This window comes from Acanthopagrus latus, chromosome 7 (genome assembly GCF_904848185.1).
Source record: "Acanthopagrus latus isolate v.2019 chromosome 7, fAcaLat1.1, whole genome shotgun sequence".
Lineage (NCBI taxonomy): Eukaryota > Metazoa > Chordata > Actinopteri > Spariformes > Sparidae > Acanthopagrus > Acanthopagrus latus.
Genome location: NC_051045.1, coordinates 30,265,077 through 30,282,880, shown reverse-complemented (window position 1 = coordinate 30,282,880; position 17,804 = coordinate 30,265,077). Strand labels below are relative to the sequence as shown.

Here is a 17,804-nt window from a genome sequence, read left to right as displayed (position 1 = left end):
AAGTGCCCTTGAGCTTCTAGTGACTCCTCTTCTGTACTGCTACCTATCTGTTTGTCCTCAACAACATCTCAGAGGAAATAAAACCCAAACAGTCCAAGGTTTGGCTCAGCACACTCTTAGTCCACTCGACTGGAAATGTAAACAGAAGCTGCAATATTGTGGAAGAGTAATGGTTCACAAAATGAGATTAATGCTGTGGGATTATTGAAAACATTTGAATTTTGACATAAAACAATGAATGAATGTTCCAAATGTAAAAACGACTTAATACAGCTCTTTCAGATCACCTGCAGCAGTCCTGACAGCCTACAAAACATAAACCTCTTTTCACTTGAACCTGAATATAAATCCCTGGCCTCTGTCCCCCTCATTTCCTCCCATCTATTATCTCTACCTTTTCATCTCTCTCCTTGTTGCTTTCAAAGATACAGTGAGTTATTTTCTCTGCGCACACTGTCCCGTGCGTGAACCCACAGTGCATGCAAAGTGCAAACTAAAAGCAATGTCAATCTGAAAGCACAGAGTCACTGAGACAACAAAAGGCTGCATCCTCGTATCCGAGGGGTCCCAAGGCAGACCAGCCCTACCCTCCGCACCCCCTCCTCCTCTCCCTCCCTCCATCAACCTCCCCCCTCCACGCCCATCCCTACTTTGCCCACTATGTGCAAACCTCGCCAGCGCCCTGCCAGCACTCTGCAAAATGCTTGTTTATCAACTTTCACTCCCCCCTCAGCGGAAAAGTGATTACAACAGCAATACTGTTAGTTTGCATCTCTGTCTCTGTCTCTTTGTCTCAGCTCTGTCCGTCTCCACGCACACAGGCCCGCAAACACACTTATTTCTTTTTACTCTCTCTCTTTTTTTCTTTAAAAGCAAAGTGAAGTGAGCATCCATCCTGTATTGTTAGTTTGGGAGCCAAGGAGCTGAGAGGCCTTCCTAAATGCCAAATATATAACAGCCCTCTATTAGGACACACTGCCTCAGGCCATGTGTCAGCGTTCCTGCTCACTTTGTTCAGTCCTGAGCCACTGTTCCTGCCACAGACACACCAAATGCATCTTCAGAATCTGATTGCTGAGGTCTATAAAATAAGGTAATTAATCACAGAAAGGTGGTGAATTGACCATTTTATGCTCCCTTCTGTTGTTCTTGTTGAAAACCTGAACATGTGGATCCTTCACAGATGAAAAAACATAAAACTATCTGATGTGATAGTTCTGTGATTTTATATGAGCTCACAATCCTGAGGCAAAGTTTAGACAATCTGAATATGGATAAAATTAAACAATGAAATCAACATATTTAGTATGCAAATTGATACAAAAATAAAAATAAAACAAAGTTTAGGCTTGAGTAATACCATTATATGCAGGAGGCTTACTGTATTGGGACAATGGAGCAAAGAGGCCTAAATCCTTGGTTAGATTAAATACCAGGGTGAACTGTTTGTAACAGTATTAGTGTTCATACAGGGCCAGGGCCAGCTGTACACCCCGGGTCCTGTTAAGCAGGATTTACAGACAGCGTAGTGTGATTAGAGTGAGCCGGGCACAAGAGACAGAGAAATCAAAAGTTGACTGATGTCTTTGTGTCACAGGACAACAGCATCTGAAGAGCCACGTTATTTGGCAGATGTGATCATTGGATTTGTAATGTATAGAAAAATATCATTCTGATGAACTGCCAAAACCCTCCTTTGAGTTTCCATGTCCCAGTCTGAAGGTCAAAGAAAACAGCACACAGTTACCTATGAGAGGCCGGCCTTTAGCCAGGGACTCGACAAAGTGTCTGTGGGGTGGTCTTATCAGTTCTGGGGTGGCAGTTTAGGGGCGGGGTATGGAAGAGAGGGCTCCATGGTAACCAGCTTTTGGAGGAGCTCCCCTGAGGGCCACCCTGACCTCAGCATCTGAGAGACAGCACCAACATGTTCTAAAACACAACGCTAACTGTATGATCTGTGCACCTTTCTGCTTCAGGGAGCAGTTTGTGATGTTCTAAACACTTCTGCATGTCGTGCTTTTTCTGCCCATCTGGGAAGTGATGCATTTTTGGCTTACTGTTTAATTAATTTTCTTTTTAAAATGTATTTCTCTTTGAACGCAGGGCATGAAATTCATTATTTGCAGGCTTTCATTTGAAATGTCTCCTCTCCATTGAAAGCCTGGCTGACCCTGACCTTTGCTTGTATTGCTCAGATTTCTGATAGGCTTTGAATGACGAGGGTGCAATTTGGCCCCAGCTGCTCTTCCAACATGTTTATTGCTCTCCCTCCTCCAGCACCTGCTGTCCTCACCATGGGCTATTCAAGCCTTCATAGAGACATTCCTCCTATCACGGTAACTGCAGAAAACGGAAGCAACTTCCCATCTGGGCCTGCGCTACATACAGCTCCATACTCTGCAGTTATCCTCCAGTGACAGCATAAGGCACCAATAACCTAATTCGTTAATCCCCTGAAACTAGGCTACATTTCATAGGAAAAGTGAACATAAGAAAAACAATAAGTGTTTTATTATTTCAGCCTATGATGCATCCCATCTTGAGCTCAGTGTCATTCTACATTAAGCCTAACAATAGACTAACAGTTTCACTCTGAGTGAATGCTGCTTCTGTGAATTCTCATGAGCTACATGGATTAAACAGCCTCAAACACAACCACAACTACATTTTTCAAAAACTCTTTGAAGTAACAAAGCCCACCAGAGGTCTGTTCTGTTTTAGTTTTTTTTACATTTTATAAAGTGGTCAAATATCGGAACATATTCTACCATTGAGCTCTTCAACCAGGACCTAACACAGCTCATCACTGCAGTTCTGTGTTGTTCAGACCCAACAAAAAAAGTACAACATTCTAACTAAACTAAGATCTAAATTCTAGTCAATATCCAAAAATAGATTCCAAAAATACCAAACTGAATTTTGGGTACTTTTGCAGGACAGGATTATTACATTTTGATGAAAATGATGACCATCCTCCATTGTTGTATACTTCATAATCTAAGCATCATATATCTTTGAAGATGTGCACATAGAAAAACTATGTTATCGTACAATGCAGATTATTCATTTATTTATTAGACTTTAAAACTGCTTGGGGGTGAAAGTGACATTTCAGGTGCAGGAAATTAAATATAATTGCAGAAAAACAGTTCCATAAAGCAAAACGACTTTTTTCCCCCAAAAGTCAAACTCTCATCAGTTTAAACGGCTCGCTGTTTCTAAAGGTGGATGTTTTTCTAATGGAAACAGTGCAATTCATTTAGAGCTGTCCTTTCTGCTGCTTCCGGTCCTGAAAGATGTCTAAACATCATGACTAACAGCTGAAGTTTGTCAGGAGTGCAGCGCTGCTCGGTGATCCAGCGACATGGACTAGTTTCATAGGCTACTACAGCGGGGATGGAGAGCAACTTAAAGAGCGGGTGACATAACACTGTATCATCATCCCTCATCGCTTTCCTCCATCTTAGGACGCAGGTGCTTTGACAGACCGCGAGGCGCACACACAGCACATTACGTGGCCATCTAAGCAAAGCGCGGAGGGGGCACAGTGCACACCGCAGCACAGTCTCGGGGTGAATCCGGCAGGATGAGCGCTTCAAAATCCGGCGAAATGTGCAGCTCGAGCTGCCTCTGACGCTTCGAAGCACTTTTTTTTTCATCTGCGCACTAAAGGCGGCTGACATTTGAAGAGAGCATCTCTGTTTTTTTGCTGCAGAGGATCAAATGGCCAACCCCTCCCTCCCTCCCTCTCAAACACACACACTCACTCCATCCTTCCATCCATCCATCTGTCCGTGCGTCCACACACACACACGCGCGCGCGCGCATCCTGCTCAACGCCCACTGTAACATCCTAATAACAGAATTTGGTGCTGAACTCCAGATAGATATCACACCCCGCTGTAACAACCCCAGAGAGAGAAAAAGGGCAGGCATAACGTGGCGGCAGTGTAGTATAGTCGGCGCTGTGGTGAGTACAGTAGAGTGGCTAATTTATTCCTGGAGATATAGAAGGTGAAACTAGAGGACGGAGTGGAGAATACACTTCAGGTATGACTCAGTTCGCTAAGAGAGCATTCAGGGAATATAATAGGCCTATAGTCCATTTTTAGAGCAAGTGCGTCCAACGCGCTGATGAACTATCCAACAGAGACGGAGTGACAGAGAAGTGGGTAAACACGCATCACTGAGGCGCTGAGAAAGCGCCATAGCTGCTTTATTCCCACTTATTATTATCATGAGGCGGAGTGTAAACATGAACAACATCAAAAACAGCATCTTCTGTATTTGGAACGCCTTACACATACTATCACCACCTTTGAAAATGCAAATAAATCGAGTACACAAACCTATACGTTCAAGAGAACAATCAAGTCAAACTGAAGTAAGTAACTTTGAAAACATATTCGAGGAATCATAATATAATAAAATGTCAAAAGGACCACTAATCACCACAAAATCAAGCTGTCGGCGATGCTTTCACTGACTCCAATGATCCAGCCTAAGATCAAAGTTATGCAAAGACGGCCGTAGATTTCCAGTTTTATGATTATTAACCTATATTTAGTTTATCATCAAAACATAAACACCGTTCATTACCTGTATTCAACAATCTTTCCGCGGGGGCTGGCGCTGTGTCCTTGCCGTGTTTTGAGAGTTGCAGGTCGCTTTCAAGTAGTTTGCTACAAAGATATCCCGAGCAAAGGTTTTAAAAACGTTCATCTATCCCGTCACAAATGTCCAGATGTGATAAATAAAAAGAGCGAGCGAAGGTTTCCCGGGCGGCCTGTCCTCCACAGCGCAGCAGCGCACGGCTCCGGATCGAGGCGTTAAGATGTTACTTGTTTGTAAGCAAAAACATGGCTTCATTTGCCTTTGTCAGCGAGAAAAAAACGTAATATTGACTTACCTTTCCCTCATGAGCCATTGTACCCCCCCGCCCCCCCCTCCATCCCCTCTCCACCCCGAACCCCCCGCCCCCCATCTCCTCCCTCCGCCCTTTGCCATGACATCACGGAAGCTGTAGTAAAACCTCCAGCATCAGATGGGCAGGGCTTGAGGTCCCCCCTTACTACACACCAACTCAATGGGCAGATGAATACGCACACACTCCCTCTCTTTGACTGTCTCCTCCTCCTCCTCCTCCACCCCACCCCCTCCCTCCTTCTCTCTCTCAAACACATACATCATCTGAGCCTGTAGAACTGACACCTTCAAGCCAGAAACGAAATGTTGCATCGTCTCTGCATTCAGAGCGCACACGATTTCCCCCAACATGAAAAGAAGTTCCCCCCGCTGCTTTCACTCCCCGAACATCTGTGACATCACGCACCGTGAGGAAGCATCTGTGCGCCTCTGGCTCCACACACCACCCGCCTCAGTGAGCTCGCGTTTCGGACGTTTCCCTGGCTGACACGTTCTTCATGTTCCGCAGATGCTTCGCGGAGGTTATAGCTACTGTAATCCTTCACCGCACCCCCCACTCTCATTCTGGGAAGTGGTACCGTCCAATAATTCATTCAGGGGACCTTTTTTTCTCTCTCGGACTGGGAATTGATGTAGTAGTTGTATGCTGAGTTAGTGTATGCACGGCGCACTGACAGTATCTGATCACTGCTCTGTACGGAAAGATGAATTTTAACGACATATAGGCAGAAAGGAAAGTCTCCGAGGGCGCTTTACGGAAATGCTCCGGGGAGGAGAGGGGATGTGAGCGCGATATCAATCTGAGTTATCACTCAAAATAATACGCTGCGGAGAAATAGTTTGGTTGAAACGGTGTGAGTTTATTTTAAAGAAGAGTGATCACTGCCAGAAACAGATCTGTTGATAGTTTTTAGGCTCATTGAGAGAATAATGCCAACTGTCAGCGCAGCTCCAGACAACAAACGGCTGCTCTTAATAGTGCAACTTGGAGTCACTCCCAAATGTTGCTCACACCGTGGTTTTGCTTTGCTGTTTTGAAACCATTAGTGGAAATGACAACCATTCATTACAAGCCATTTGAGAATAGTCCCCACAAATGCCATCCTTTATCTGCTGTCTCCACGCCGCGTACGGAGGGAATATTCAAAAAGCCCAACCTTCAGCTTTCAGAAATTCTATTAAATTCTTATCTCCTTGCAGCAGGCTCTTTTTGTGCAATCCCATTGTTATGCATTGGAGCTGAAATCAATCACCGGCCGTGCACGCCGCATCAGTATGATTTCAGGCTGAGCAGAGAGAGGAAGCACACAACAACAGCACCGACAGTGGAATAAACAAAAGAGAGAAAATACGGAAAAAAACAAAACAAAACGAAAAAGAAAAAAAAAAAACACCCGGGCCCTGATCCAAGAGAGGGGACCGTGTGGAAAGTTGGTCCTGCAGGTCAGGTACGGAAGTGAGCTGAGGGAGCCGCGGCGGGGCCCGAGGGCCGCACACGCGTGATTATGGAGCAGACAGACAGACAGAACATGGGCTCAGTCTGCCCGGGTCCGTCTGTGCCGAGATTTCAGAACTACGGACAGCTCAGAAGCACTGCGCGCGTGCATGTGAGTGTGTTCAGAACCGCGGAGAGCTCCGGCCCGCTGAGGCTCTCGGGCCTGCACAATACCTTACATAAGCGTATTGTGGAGGTAACAAAGGCTTTTGTCTGCGCGCTGCTCTCACTGAATATCTGCCTCATTAGGTGCAGCATAAGGAGAAGTTTAATGGTGTTAGTCAGGACTTATGGAAGTCATGTTATTCCAGGTATTCATTTAAAGCCGCCGCTTATCAGAAAACATTACTAGTTCATTTAATTTATTTTACACTCACTTTATCCGTGTGTGAAGCTTCGACACTTGTCTGTTACTATATACAAATAAACAGAAACCAAAGAAGATTCACTTTTATAAGCCTGAATGGTCACAACTAAACTCATTTAAACTAAACTGAGCCAAATTAGACTGAACCATCTAATCTATTATATTGTTATATAATAATAATAATAATAATGATAATAATAATAATGATTATTATTATTATTATTATTATTATTATTATTATTATTGTTATTACTGTTGTTATTATATCCTTTTAACCTTTCATTGTGAAGGCTGAGACTCTAAGATCTGAAAACTCAGAAAAACACCTTATAATGACGTCATAATAATACTAGTATAGTTAATTCAGCTTTAGTTGAATAGTGACATGCTTTATAAAGCATTTATTAAGTATTTATAATGGTTTATAAACATTAGTTGCAACATTACAACAAAGCGGTGCTTATTGAAGGGTTTGTACTCACCCTCTGTGAACGGTAGCTGAAATAAAATGTTACCAAAACTCTTTCCCTCTGTTGTTACAAAGTGTGTATCGCGTGTGTAAAATCCACTCTACTACCTTGGACTATTACGTTCAATTACCTTATTAAAGAAAACGTTATCAAACTAATGAATCTGAATAGTTGTATAGAATTTATTTTGAACGCCATATGACCCGACACCCTCTCTGTGGGCCGGGAAAACTTTTCCTCTGTTCTCACACAGTGTAAGTGCAGCTGCAGATGGCCTGCAGAGGCCCGCAGCTATTTAATGGTCTCTGGTCCAGACTATAGCAGTTGTATGGTGGCTATATTGTGCAGGCAGCCAGTATAAATATTACATGGGGCAGCAGCTGACTGAGCGCTGAGGTTGGGACTGGGGGAGGCCCCTATAGTCCCTCGACAGATGGAACAAGCCGACAGACTAACACAACAAAAAAGTTTTAATAAGCCCGCAGCTTGGCATTGTCCCCACGGTACCGGGGCCACACGGTCCCCAAGGGGACCAACTGTCCTTTGTCTGACTAGTTTTTACCCCGGGGGTTGAAGTTTAGTCGCAGTTATCGGCTAGAGAGAAGTTCACAAGTTTTATTGTCTGGAGCAGCTTGGATTGGAAGTCCTCCGCATACAGGTTTTAAAGTTAGAGCTGGTGTGATCAGACACAACTAAGCCTGTTTAATCCTGCACAGCGACGCTGTCTTTATAAAGACTTGTATTGCAAATAGAGACAGAGCGACTGACTGCTGCTCCCAACAACTTAACACTAGCTCTGTGTAATATGTAACGTTAACATATATCTAGCCTGGTTATAGCCTGCTACAGATGAAAAGCGGAGGGAGGATAGGATGGAAGGATACGATAAAACCGCTCATCCTCATACACACTGTTTTCACAGTGTGCTGGTCCAAACAGAGCCCGGATTCCGAAACACAAAGTTCACTTTGAAGTTGCTGCAGTTCTGTGGAAACAAGTGAGAGATACGAACCTAGAAAAGTGCGACACAGCTTCATGATTGCGGTCCTCTGTTTCTTCCTTCGGTCCCGCAACGACCGCCAAGAGCTGCTGACAAGTTTAACTCTGCCGGACAAAGTTGCTCAAACTTTACATCAACTTCTGCGGCCGGGGAAGGGAGGGCCGGTGGGCGGGACGAGCGACTGACTGACAGTCGCAGAGAGCCAACGGGAAGAGCTTCTGTCCTCCTGCTGCCAGGAGCTGGACCCAATCCCAGTCCGCCGGTCTCAGCTTTCAATAACAATAGCCTGAGCAGCAACAAAGAGCATCTGCTGCACCCGGCAACTTCTCACACTAAGCACCCCCCCATCCCCATCACCCCCATCACCCCCACCCAACAATGCCATCTGATAGAACTCTATAAACACCCATCTCTGTCCTCCAGCTCATACAAATACTTATTTTGTGCACTGTTTTTGTTTTGTTTTGTTTTGTTTTTTCAGATCTGGACTAATTTCTCTCAAACATGAGCTCGATACATTAGGACGGACTTGAAGAGAACCAGAGTGAGAACAGGACACTACACGGAAAAAAAACTTGTGGCAAAGAAAGAAAGTATCCCACTATGAACTCACATATGCAAGACATGATGGGAGTATGGTAATGACAGCCTAAGCAGCAATACTTCATGTTATTAGTTTTTTGTTTTTTTTTCATTCAACCTTTCTATCCTTAAAGTTCCAAATCTGCGCTCATGTTATCAACACTTCTCACACACTGTAGGTTCAAAGCACCCTCCTTGATCACATGTCACCGCATATAGCAGATGTACAGCTAATTTGGGTAAGTTAGAGGACCATTTTGAGTCTAACTCCAGGCCTATTCAGAGTGTCTGTGTCTGGGACAGACAGACAGGTCCTCCCTCCCAATAGCAGATGGCCTGCCAGATAATGAGCTCTCCCATTGCTTGCTCCCATTACCCCATCCCCATCTCTCCAACATGTCATGACGGATAAAGCAACCTCACTGCATTTTTCTTCCTCATTTCATTTTATTTCATGCACATTTTTCTATTTTCTGTTTAATAACTGCCCATCTTACAGGGAATGGAGAATAAATATGTATATTTGTAATTGTTTGGTAAAACCCTCAAACCAGCTCAAATCTGTTCAACCCCCCATGACATTTCATTGTAAGTGAATGTAAGTTAGAGATAAGTCCCTGTCAGATCAGCAACTTGTGAGTTTTTGTGTGCTACTGAATGAAACAAAAACAAAAATAACCTGAACTACTTGAAACCAGACAAAACTTATCAAACCTAAAATCCCTCCACCTTCTTCATAAGCTTGAAAAAATGTTTGCCAGTATACTAAATTGAAAGAAACAAAACAAAATGAAATCCACTTTTATTCTGTCGTACTGTCTTTACTAAACTACTCAACTAACCCTAGTTGATCTGCTGTCTATTATTATTTGTTGTTGCTTTAACTTCTCTTATTATTCTGAAGTATATACTGATGTCACAGTGTAATGGCTGCGGGAAAAAATTACATCATACTTGAGCCGGGCGTTCTTTCTACTAGATCAGTAAGTGACACTTGCCTTTTCATAGCACTGAGAGCAGGGTTTCTAGGTCACACTGGGATTCCTACAATGTTTTTGTTTTTTTCCTGATTTGGTGATTGATGAGTTATTTCCTGTTTTATTTTGTATGTATATATCCTCCTGGTCACGTTGTCCCTTCCACTTCCTGCTTACCTGTGTTCTCAGCATTGTGTTTCCCTTCTTCACGCCTCCCTGGAATGATTTTCCCCACATCTGCTTCACATCAGTCTTGTTAGCATTGTCCTGCTGCCAGTGTCCTTCCACCTGGACCTCATCACCTTGTTAGTTTAGTTTGAATAAGAGCTTGTTTTTTTCCCCCTCACTCTTTGTCAGTTCATCTGTTGTTCCCGTTGTCTTTTCACACATGTAAGTCCTGTGTCTCTGGTGTTCCTCGTCATGTTCCTGTCTCTTAATCCTTGGTTTGTACTTTTTTTTTTTACATATATGTAGTTCATTGTTCTTGGTTTTATATTGATTTTAAGTTGTAATGAGCCAAACTTGTCGCCACTAAGCTCAATTCAGCTTGGCTCCTGAGAAAAGCAGAAGAATTGTGAGCATCTAAACAACCTTTAATGCCAAATCGGTGAACTGAAACCAGTGAACTGCATCTGATTTTTTCAATATGCCCAACCATCCTTGTATTGATTTTGATTTCAAATTAACACATGGAACGTTTTAAAAATGAGTCTTACGAAGTTGAGATGCTATCACCTTGACAAAAATCAGTATACACACAGACATATAAGCATCTTGCAAATGACTCCAAACTGTTTCCGTGCTATATCAAGGCAGCATGTTGGCATGATGACACACACAGTCAACGGTGAAAACAATACCATCCACACTGTCATGGCTGATCACAGATACTTTGTAACTTCAGATGTGTATCGACATTTCAACAAAGTGTCACAATCACATGTACAGATATAGTGAAACGTTTCCATCCACTTGTAAAGAACATGTTTATCATGGCAGCCTTTAGGTCCAGTGATTTCTACAGCTCTCATGTTTCTGTGATGGAATGAGAATGAATTGGTAGCATTTCTTGTTCCACCATTGCTGATGTAGGTACAAGAACAGAAGGATCCTGCTCTCTGTGTGTCCATCAAGCAGACAGGACCGCCTCTTAATGGAGTTCTCTGTCCTGATTGGATAAAGTGGGCAGGGATACCAGAAAATAGCTTTTCTCGTTCACTGCATGAGCATCAGCAGGAGAGACATGGGTTGGTGACGAGACACTCTGTAACAGGGGTGACTTTTGGAATATGGACCTATTCAACGTATTTTAAGAAAATATAGAATGATGCTTACAGCAATTTTAAACCTGAATTGTCAAAAAGCTAAAATTTAACCAAACAAACAAGAGCTAAATTAAACCAAACAACAAAAATAAACAACAAATTAACCTACCATTATAAGTTTGTTTTATTCTACTGAACTTAACTTAACTGACACATCTTTTAATTTAAAACAAAGTTTACCTACCATTTAGAAATGACATTTCTATATATTTATACTTATGAGCTGATATCCCTCCACTCACTGCTCTCATGACACAAAGTGAAAGAGAAACACACACATCTAATGAATCAGCTGCTTCTTACATTGCCTTTGGTGTGTGTGGACAAAGGAGGTGCTGCTGTTAAGGAGAGCTGCAGGGTCTCCACTGATGCCACAGCAAGTTTTTTTATCTACAGATACCAGACAACCCATACTGCTCCTGAGCACAGTGCTCTCATTAGACTATTAACTTCACTATTCACCCCCACCCTTCTGTTCAACACACACAGACACATATGAAAGTACACATTCACAGAAATGAATGCAAACACACTAATCCCCCCCTCCTCCCCAATTCTGCGCTCTGTATAAGACGCAGCTGAACTCTGACATAGCCTCCAGCTGTCCTGGAGATGGGGGTGACAATAAAGTTTAAACAAATACAAATACAAATACACACACACACACACACACACACACACACACACACACACACACACACACACAAACTGAAGAGAAGGAAACAGGACCTTGTTGAGAAAATGACCCACATGAGCTAATTAATGGAAATTTCACTCCATCTTCATCATCATTATTCTGAAGTCCTCTTAAATGTTCCCTGCTATGCTTTCATCATTGTTATTCAGCATCTTGACTAGTAACAACTTTCGACTGAGCTGGTAAAGAGACAAAAGGGTCACTGCTCAGCTGTTTGGGAGAAGTTTTTCCCTTTAATGAAAGTGCAGATTTGGTTTGAATTAAAGATAAAGTAGAAGTTAAGTTGCACTCTATAATGTTAGCCTGGGACTGGACACACAGCAGGTTCCACACTCACACATCCAGGGCTCGTGCACAGATGGACATTTGACATCAGAGTCCTTCTCCCTGTCTCATGATAACAATCAGGTCCACTGGCTTTATTCCCCTCCTGCCTCACCCCCCTTACTTTTACACCCCCAACCTCGCTCTCTCTTTCTCTCTAACATCCATACAACATGATCATACTCATATCTGTCAACTTTCATTAGGCACAGCTATGCACCTCACCCACAAGTGTATAGAGTAGGTGACTATCTGTGTGATTTAGTCAAACATGTACATGTACAAACATGTCATGATTGTTAAAGGAATATTGACATTCATCTAGTATGTCTTCACAAAAATATACTTAATACTTATATCTAGATTAAAACAGGTTAATCTGGCTGTCATCAGTCTTCCTGCCCACACTGGCAATTAAAAGATCACTTCCTGATATAGTTCCACTGGCAATGGGGGTCACATCCACACTCCTCATTGTGTGCATTCTAGAAAAGCTAAAAGTAGTTAAAGAAAAAGTTCACCCAAAAATGTAAATCCAGTCATTATTATTTCCTCCCTCCCTGCTAATGTCAGGTGAAGTTTTGCAGTCCAAAAAACATTTCTGGAGCTTCACAGCAAAACAAAGTTTCAGCATTTATCTTAAACAACTGAAGTAGCGGGAGACTTGATGTAAAATCTAATAATAATAATAATAATAATAATAATTAATTAAAAATAGAAAAAATTGGAGAACATAAAATCACTCCATACAGTTCCATACATAATCTGAGAGTGCAAAAGCACCAAAATGCCAAATTAAAAGACATTAATTACCTTTGATGCAGAGTCAAGCACTTAGACCCACTTCAGACCAACAGTTTAGGAGCTAAAGGGAAGATTTCATCTTAAATCAGGGTGATACTGTCTTTTCATATCGATTTGGAAACTTGGGGCTCTTTTTTTTAAAACAAGTCTCCAGCTACTTCTGTTGAGAATGCTGCAGTGCTGTTTTACTGTGAAGCTCCAGAAAGGCAAGAGGCAAAATGGGGCTAAAGATCATAGTAGTTAGACAACATTATAGAATTTTCAACTTTGCTTCGAAGCACTTGTGTGCTCAGCTCATGACTAATAAGAGTGCATAGTGAATTGTATAGCCCTAGGCTCAGGTAACCCCTGGGTTAGCAAACTATCTGCGAAAAAAGGATACATTTTCCTATCCTTAGTCCAGGCCTAAAGATAGCCCGGGACTACAAATGTGCCCTGTGAAAAGCCCTTTTGTCTTTCTTTGTTTTCTCTGCTGGGCTCCAGTGGTGCATCAGATGGAATCTTTTAATGGCAAATGGGATGAGGAGCAGGAGGATAACAGCGAGCAAAAGCTGTTTCAAAGTTCACTCTCTGTAGGCACCTGACCACCATTTTAACACTAGAGAAACTGCAAACCTATCCTTTAACATAACCAAATTTGGTAGTGTATACACAATATATTTCTTTTTTTCTGAACATGAGGAAGACACAAACTGCCCCTGGCTCTTTATTCCTCAGTGATTATACTTCTCCTTCCTGTCTCTTTTGGGGGACTTATGAATTTTCAACAGGCATGCACACACACACGCTCAAAGTGAAAGGAAAAGGCCACGAGACAGACAAAGTTTGGTCTGGATGCCACTTTGGATGACCGTCATCTCTACGGTGATAGCCCCCACCCTCCCCTGCCAACCCAACCCAATCTACAGCTAGGTTTCTCTCATGGGGCGGGGTGGGGTGGGGGGTTGACACGTGGAATGGGGTCAGCTCTGCCAAAAGGCATCACATCGCTCAGCTCCTCTGCATTGTCTGCTCCTCTGTCTGTCTGCTGTATCTCTCTGTCACTTTGCCTGTCAGAAAGACTAATCCAGTCTAAGTGTGGGACATTTCTTTCTGTGACTTATAATCATGCACAAATCTCTTAATGTGCACGGCAATGCCTCGAAGCAGCTTCTGTGGGAGTTGTAAATACACACCCTCCTATTCTACCCTGCAGTCCAGACGAGTACCGTCCTGCTCACAAACTTGTCCCGTGTCCCTCACTGTGCCCCCCTGCTGAGGCCGACTGCCTGACCCCTCATCATCGCCCAAAGCCACACTCACGTTTTCAGGCTTCCCCTCAGCTGATTGCTTCACTTTCCTCTCTCCATCCTGAGTCTCTGCACCTTCTCTCCACACTTGACCCTACCATCTTTTTATCCTCTTTGCTGTTCATGCAGGCAACTATTCCCAGCTCCTCTTTTTAGAGCTCTCCAGCTCAATCTTTTCCTGTCTTTTAGCTCTCTCCTTTTTCTCTGTAGGTCTCCCTCCCCTCTCTCCCTCCTGTGCTTACCCGTCAGCAGCAGGCTGGGCAAATATGCACCCTGAGCAGCGGTAAATACAGGCAGCACTTCACATACAAGGCCTGATTACAATGACAAAGGCTGCCACACTTTAGGGAGGAGCTTGGAGCAATTTGGAGGCTGCGGGGGCCATTGAGCGAGTGGCATACTTAATGGGCTTTGTGTGCCAGAAGAAAAGGTTCTGAGCTTCTGGGCCCAGCTGTCACTATGGAAAATATCAGACTGACACAGCACCCAACGCTCTTTGGCTTGCTGTCTTTTCTTCTGTTACCACCCCCCCCACACACACACACACACACTCCTACCCCCACCCCACTCCCAATTTCACTTCTCTCTCTTCTCTCTCCACTCCCTTTTCTCTAGTTAGTGAGCAAAAAAAGTGAAAAGTGTTGGATAGAAAGAAAAAAACTAAATGAGAACTCCATCTCTTGATCTTACCCACACACACAAGGGGGAAAATGCATGCGACAGTGGTCACACAGACACACACACACACACACACACACACACACACACACACACACACACACACACACACACACACACACGCTCACACACACACACACACACACACATACATATGCTCACACACACGCACACACAGACTCACAAATATAATGCATAGTAGGCTGACTCTGCAGCAATTATTCAAACGCTAAACCCAGAGGGATAAATGACATTATTACATTTCACTACTTAATTACGTGTGTGGATAGTTACTAAGCGTTAGCCATCATGCATGCATAATGCAGTAAGATATAGTGACTTTGCTTCATAAAGCACCCTTTCATTACCAAATGTATGGCAGTAGAAAAACAAATTAGGGTGTGTAGCCTACTATGTGGAGAAAAATGCACTGAACTAAGAAAAATGAATAAAGTTAATACACATTAAGTACAAACATATGATTATCAGGCCTCACACAGTAGAAAGAACTCCAATATTTAGTGGATTTACAGCATCACCAAATGACAGTTTATTTTCTGGAGATGATTTTTCTCCAGTGATAACAGGCTTGGCTCAAAAACAAAGACAGAGAGATCCTCTGAAGCAGCTCTTTGGTTACGCTTTCTGAATCCTTGCACGCAAAGAAGCGCTCACACTCCAGATCCAACTGTATTACACCAGCTCTGTGACTTATGGCACTGTAACACCGAGCATAATACACACACCCACGCACATACACAGCGAGCTTGCGCGCCGGCAAGCACGCACTGGAGGCGAACAGGCACAAACACATGCGCCCAGTCGCACAGAGCTGCATTATTGAAACACAGCACAAAGCCAGAGTTGGATGTTGTTTCACCTAATCTCTTTGATACCACTGTGGTGCTGCTAAGCTCCAGAAAATCAGCTTAGCAGATGTCCTAAAGTGTAGGTGGCTTGTTTCATGAGGCAAGAGAAGAAAATGCTACAAGAAGAAGAAGAAGAAGTGAAAGAGGGAGGGTGGGGGCAGGGCCACAGATTTGGAAAAGGGCCCTGACGAGTTCAACTCAATCCCCTTTTCCTTGCGTCTGCCAGGCACAGTTGTTCCAGCAAACTAGAGGGAGTTTTTTTCAATACATCCGTCAATCCACCCTCTTTTCCTCCTCCAATCTCTCACTTTTTAGAGAGCATACATCTATGTGTGTGTGATACGTTTCCAGGCCAAAGAAGTTGTCAGACTTGGTGATGGTGATAATGGTTGTGAAGAGGATTTTTTTTGCAAAAGGTTGCACATCCTACCTTGTCTTCAAGCTCTAACCTGGACTCAGATGTCACCTGATTACAGCGGCAGTCTATTCACAATTTTGCACACACACACACACACACACACACACACACACACACACACACACACAGAAACGCACGTACGCATGTTGCATGCATCATCAGCAAAAGTGAGACATCTGTATGCAAATGTCATTATGTTGTTGGGGAGGAGGCTTGGAGTGGGCTGGGTATGAGTGATGTTATGATAGTGAAGGAGGGACTGAAGAAGGTCAGGCTTTGAAGGAGTGTGTGTGTCAAGAGCTGGTGCATATATATGTATGGTATCCATAGTAACTAACTAATCCAACTCAAGATGACTTGCTGACGCTGTCATCTTTTATCCATTTCTCCAACCTCATCTATTGCACTTGTTTTCCTCACGCACATACCTTATCCCTTGATATTTATAATTCAGTGTAGAAGCACACATTTAGTTTTAAAACAGATTCAAGTCAAGTCAAATCCTTTTTTTAAGATACTTCAGTTCCATGATGAGATAAAACACAAATATAATAATCTCAGGTGTTACACAGTGCATTGTATCTATTGCCTCTCAAGCATCTCAGAAATGTAGCTCCCACCACTCTCAGGAGTGGACGGCTGCATCAGTGGCTGTCTCCTTTGATTTTTACTAAATGACAGTGTGGCATGTAGCTCTTCGGTGTCAAACCATATTGTGCTAATGGCAGCGCTCGTAGGTCCATGATGATGGACTGGAAAGAGGTAAAATGGAATGAAAAGTGATATGGCTCAGAGCTCACATGATTCTAACAAATAATATTGCATGTTTCTTTTCCAGTGTGAGTCAAAACCAATACACAATTATTTTTAGCGTGACAGTGACAAATATGTAACAAATGACTTGAGGTGAAATTAAATTGTGTGAATTGTTTGGTTAGCTTCAAACTTCATTTAAAATGACTGAGTCATGTGCAGTGAAAAGAAATTTGTCTTAAGTGAAAAAATATCAATCATAAGGACCAGAAGAAAAACTGCAAGAAGTTAAGCACTGTTTGGATAAGAGCCCATAGCCAGACATTATTAGAGAAATGCCCATTTTAATTTCCCAAAGGCCAAGGCAATGTAATCAGATCTCTTGATTGGTCCGACCAATAGTCCAAACCCAGATGACTAAACCCTGCTGAGCATAGGCCTAGTGACTGATAAAGTTCCACTGCAGCCAGAGTTTCTAACTGTTCACATTCTTTCTCAGACCACAACTGGATGTGATTAATTGTTGAATCGTAGCTACAGCAGAGCCTCTGCGTAGGTGCATGCCCTATGTCATAATCTGATGTGCACCCCCGAGAAAAGTAACTGCACATTGCAGTGACATGGACTGCAATGAATGTGATTGGTTCGCTTGATAGCATTGCATTTTCTGGCCTCTCCTCTGGTGCTTAGCAGCAGTGCAAATAACGGAGGTTGTGACCTGCAGTTTCCCCAATAAACACAATCTTCCCCTGCTGCAGTTCCACCTGAGCAGCTGGCTGCTGCACGTCTTGGATTATCATTCCTCCAGACCCTGCTTTGCTGCTGGACAG

The 17,804-nt window shown here is 43.1% G+C and overlaps 1 protein-coding gene across 2 annotated transcripts in view; it reads right to left on the bottom strand.

Moving 5' to 3' along the window:
* The window catches only part of myt1b (myelin transcription factor 1b), a 115,974-nt gene that overhangs the window by 34,926 nt on the left and 63,244 nt on the right, over nt 1-17,804 (bottom strand). The window contains exon 1 of one of the 2 annotated variants that reach the window (XM_037103759.1): nt 8,271-8,372. The exons of the other annotated variant lie outside the window; for it this stretch is intronic. Coding sequence (XP_036959654.1) covers nt 8,271-8,295 — 25 coding nt within the window. The 5' untranslated portion in view covers nt 8,296-8,372. Of the gene's footprint in view, nt 1-8,270; nt 8,373-17,804 lie in introns of those variants that run through there. 2 annotated transcript variants of the gene reach the window in all.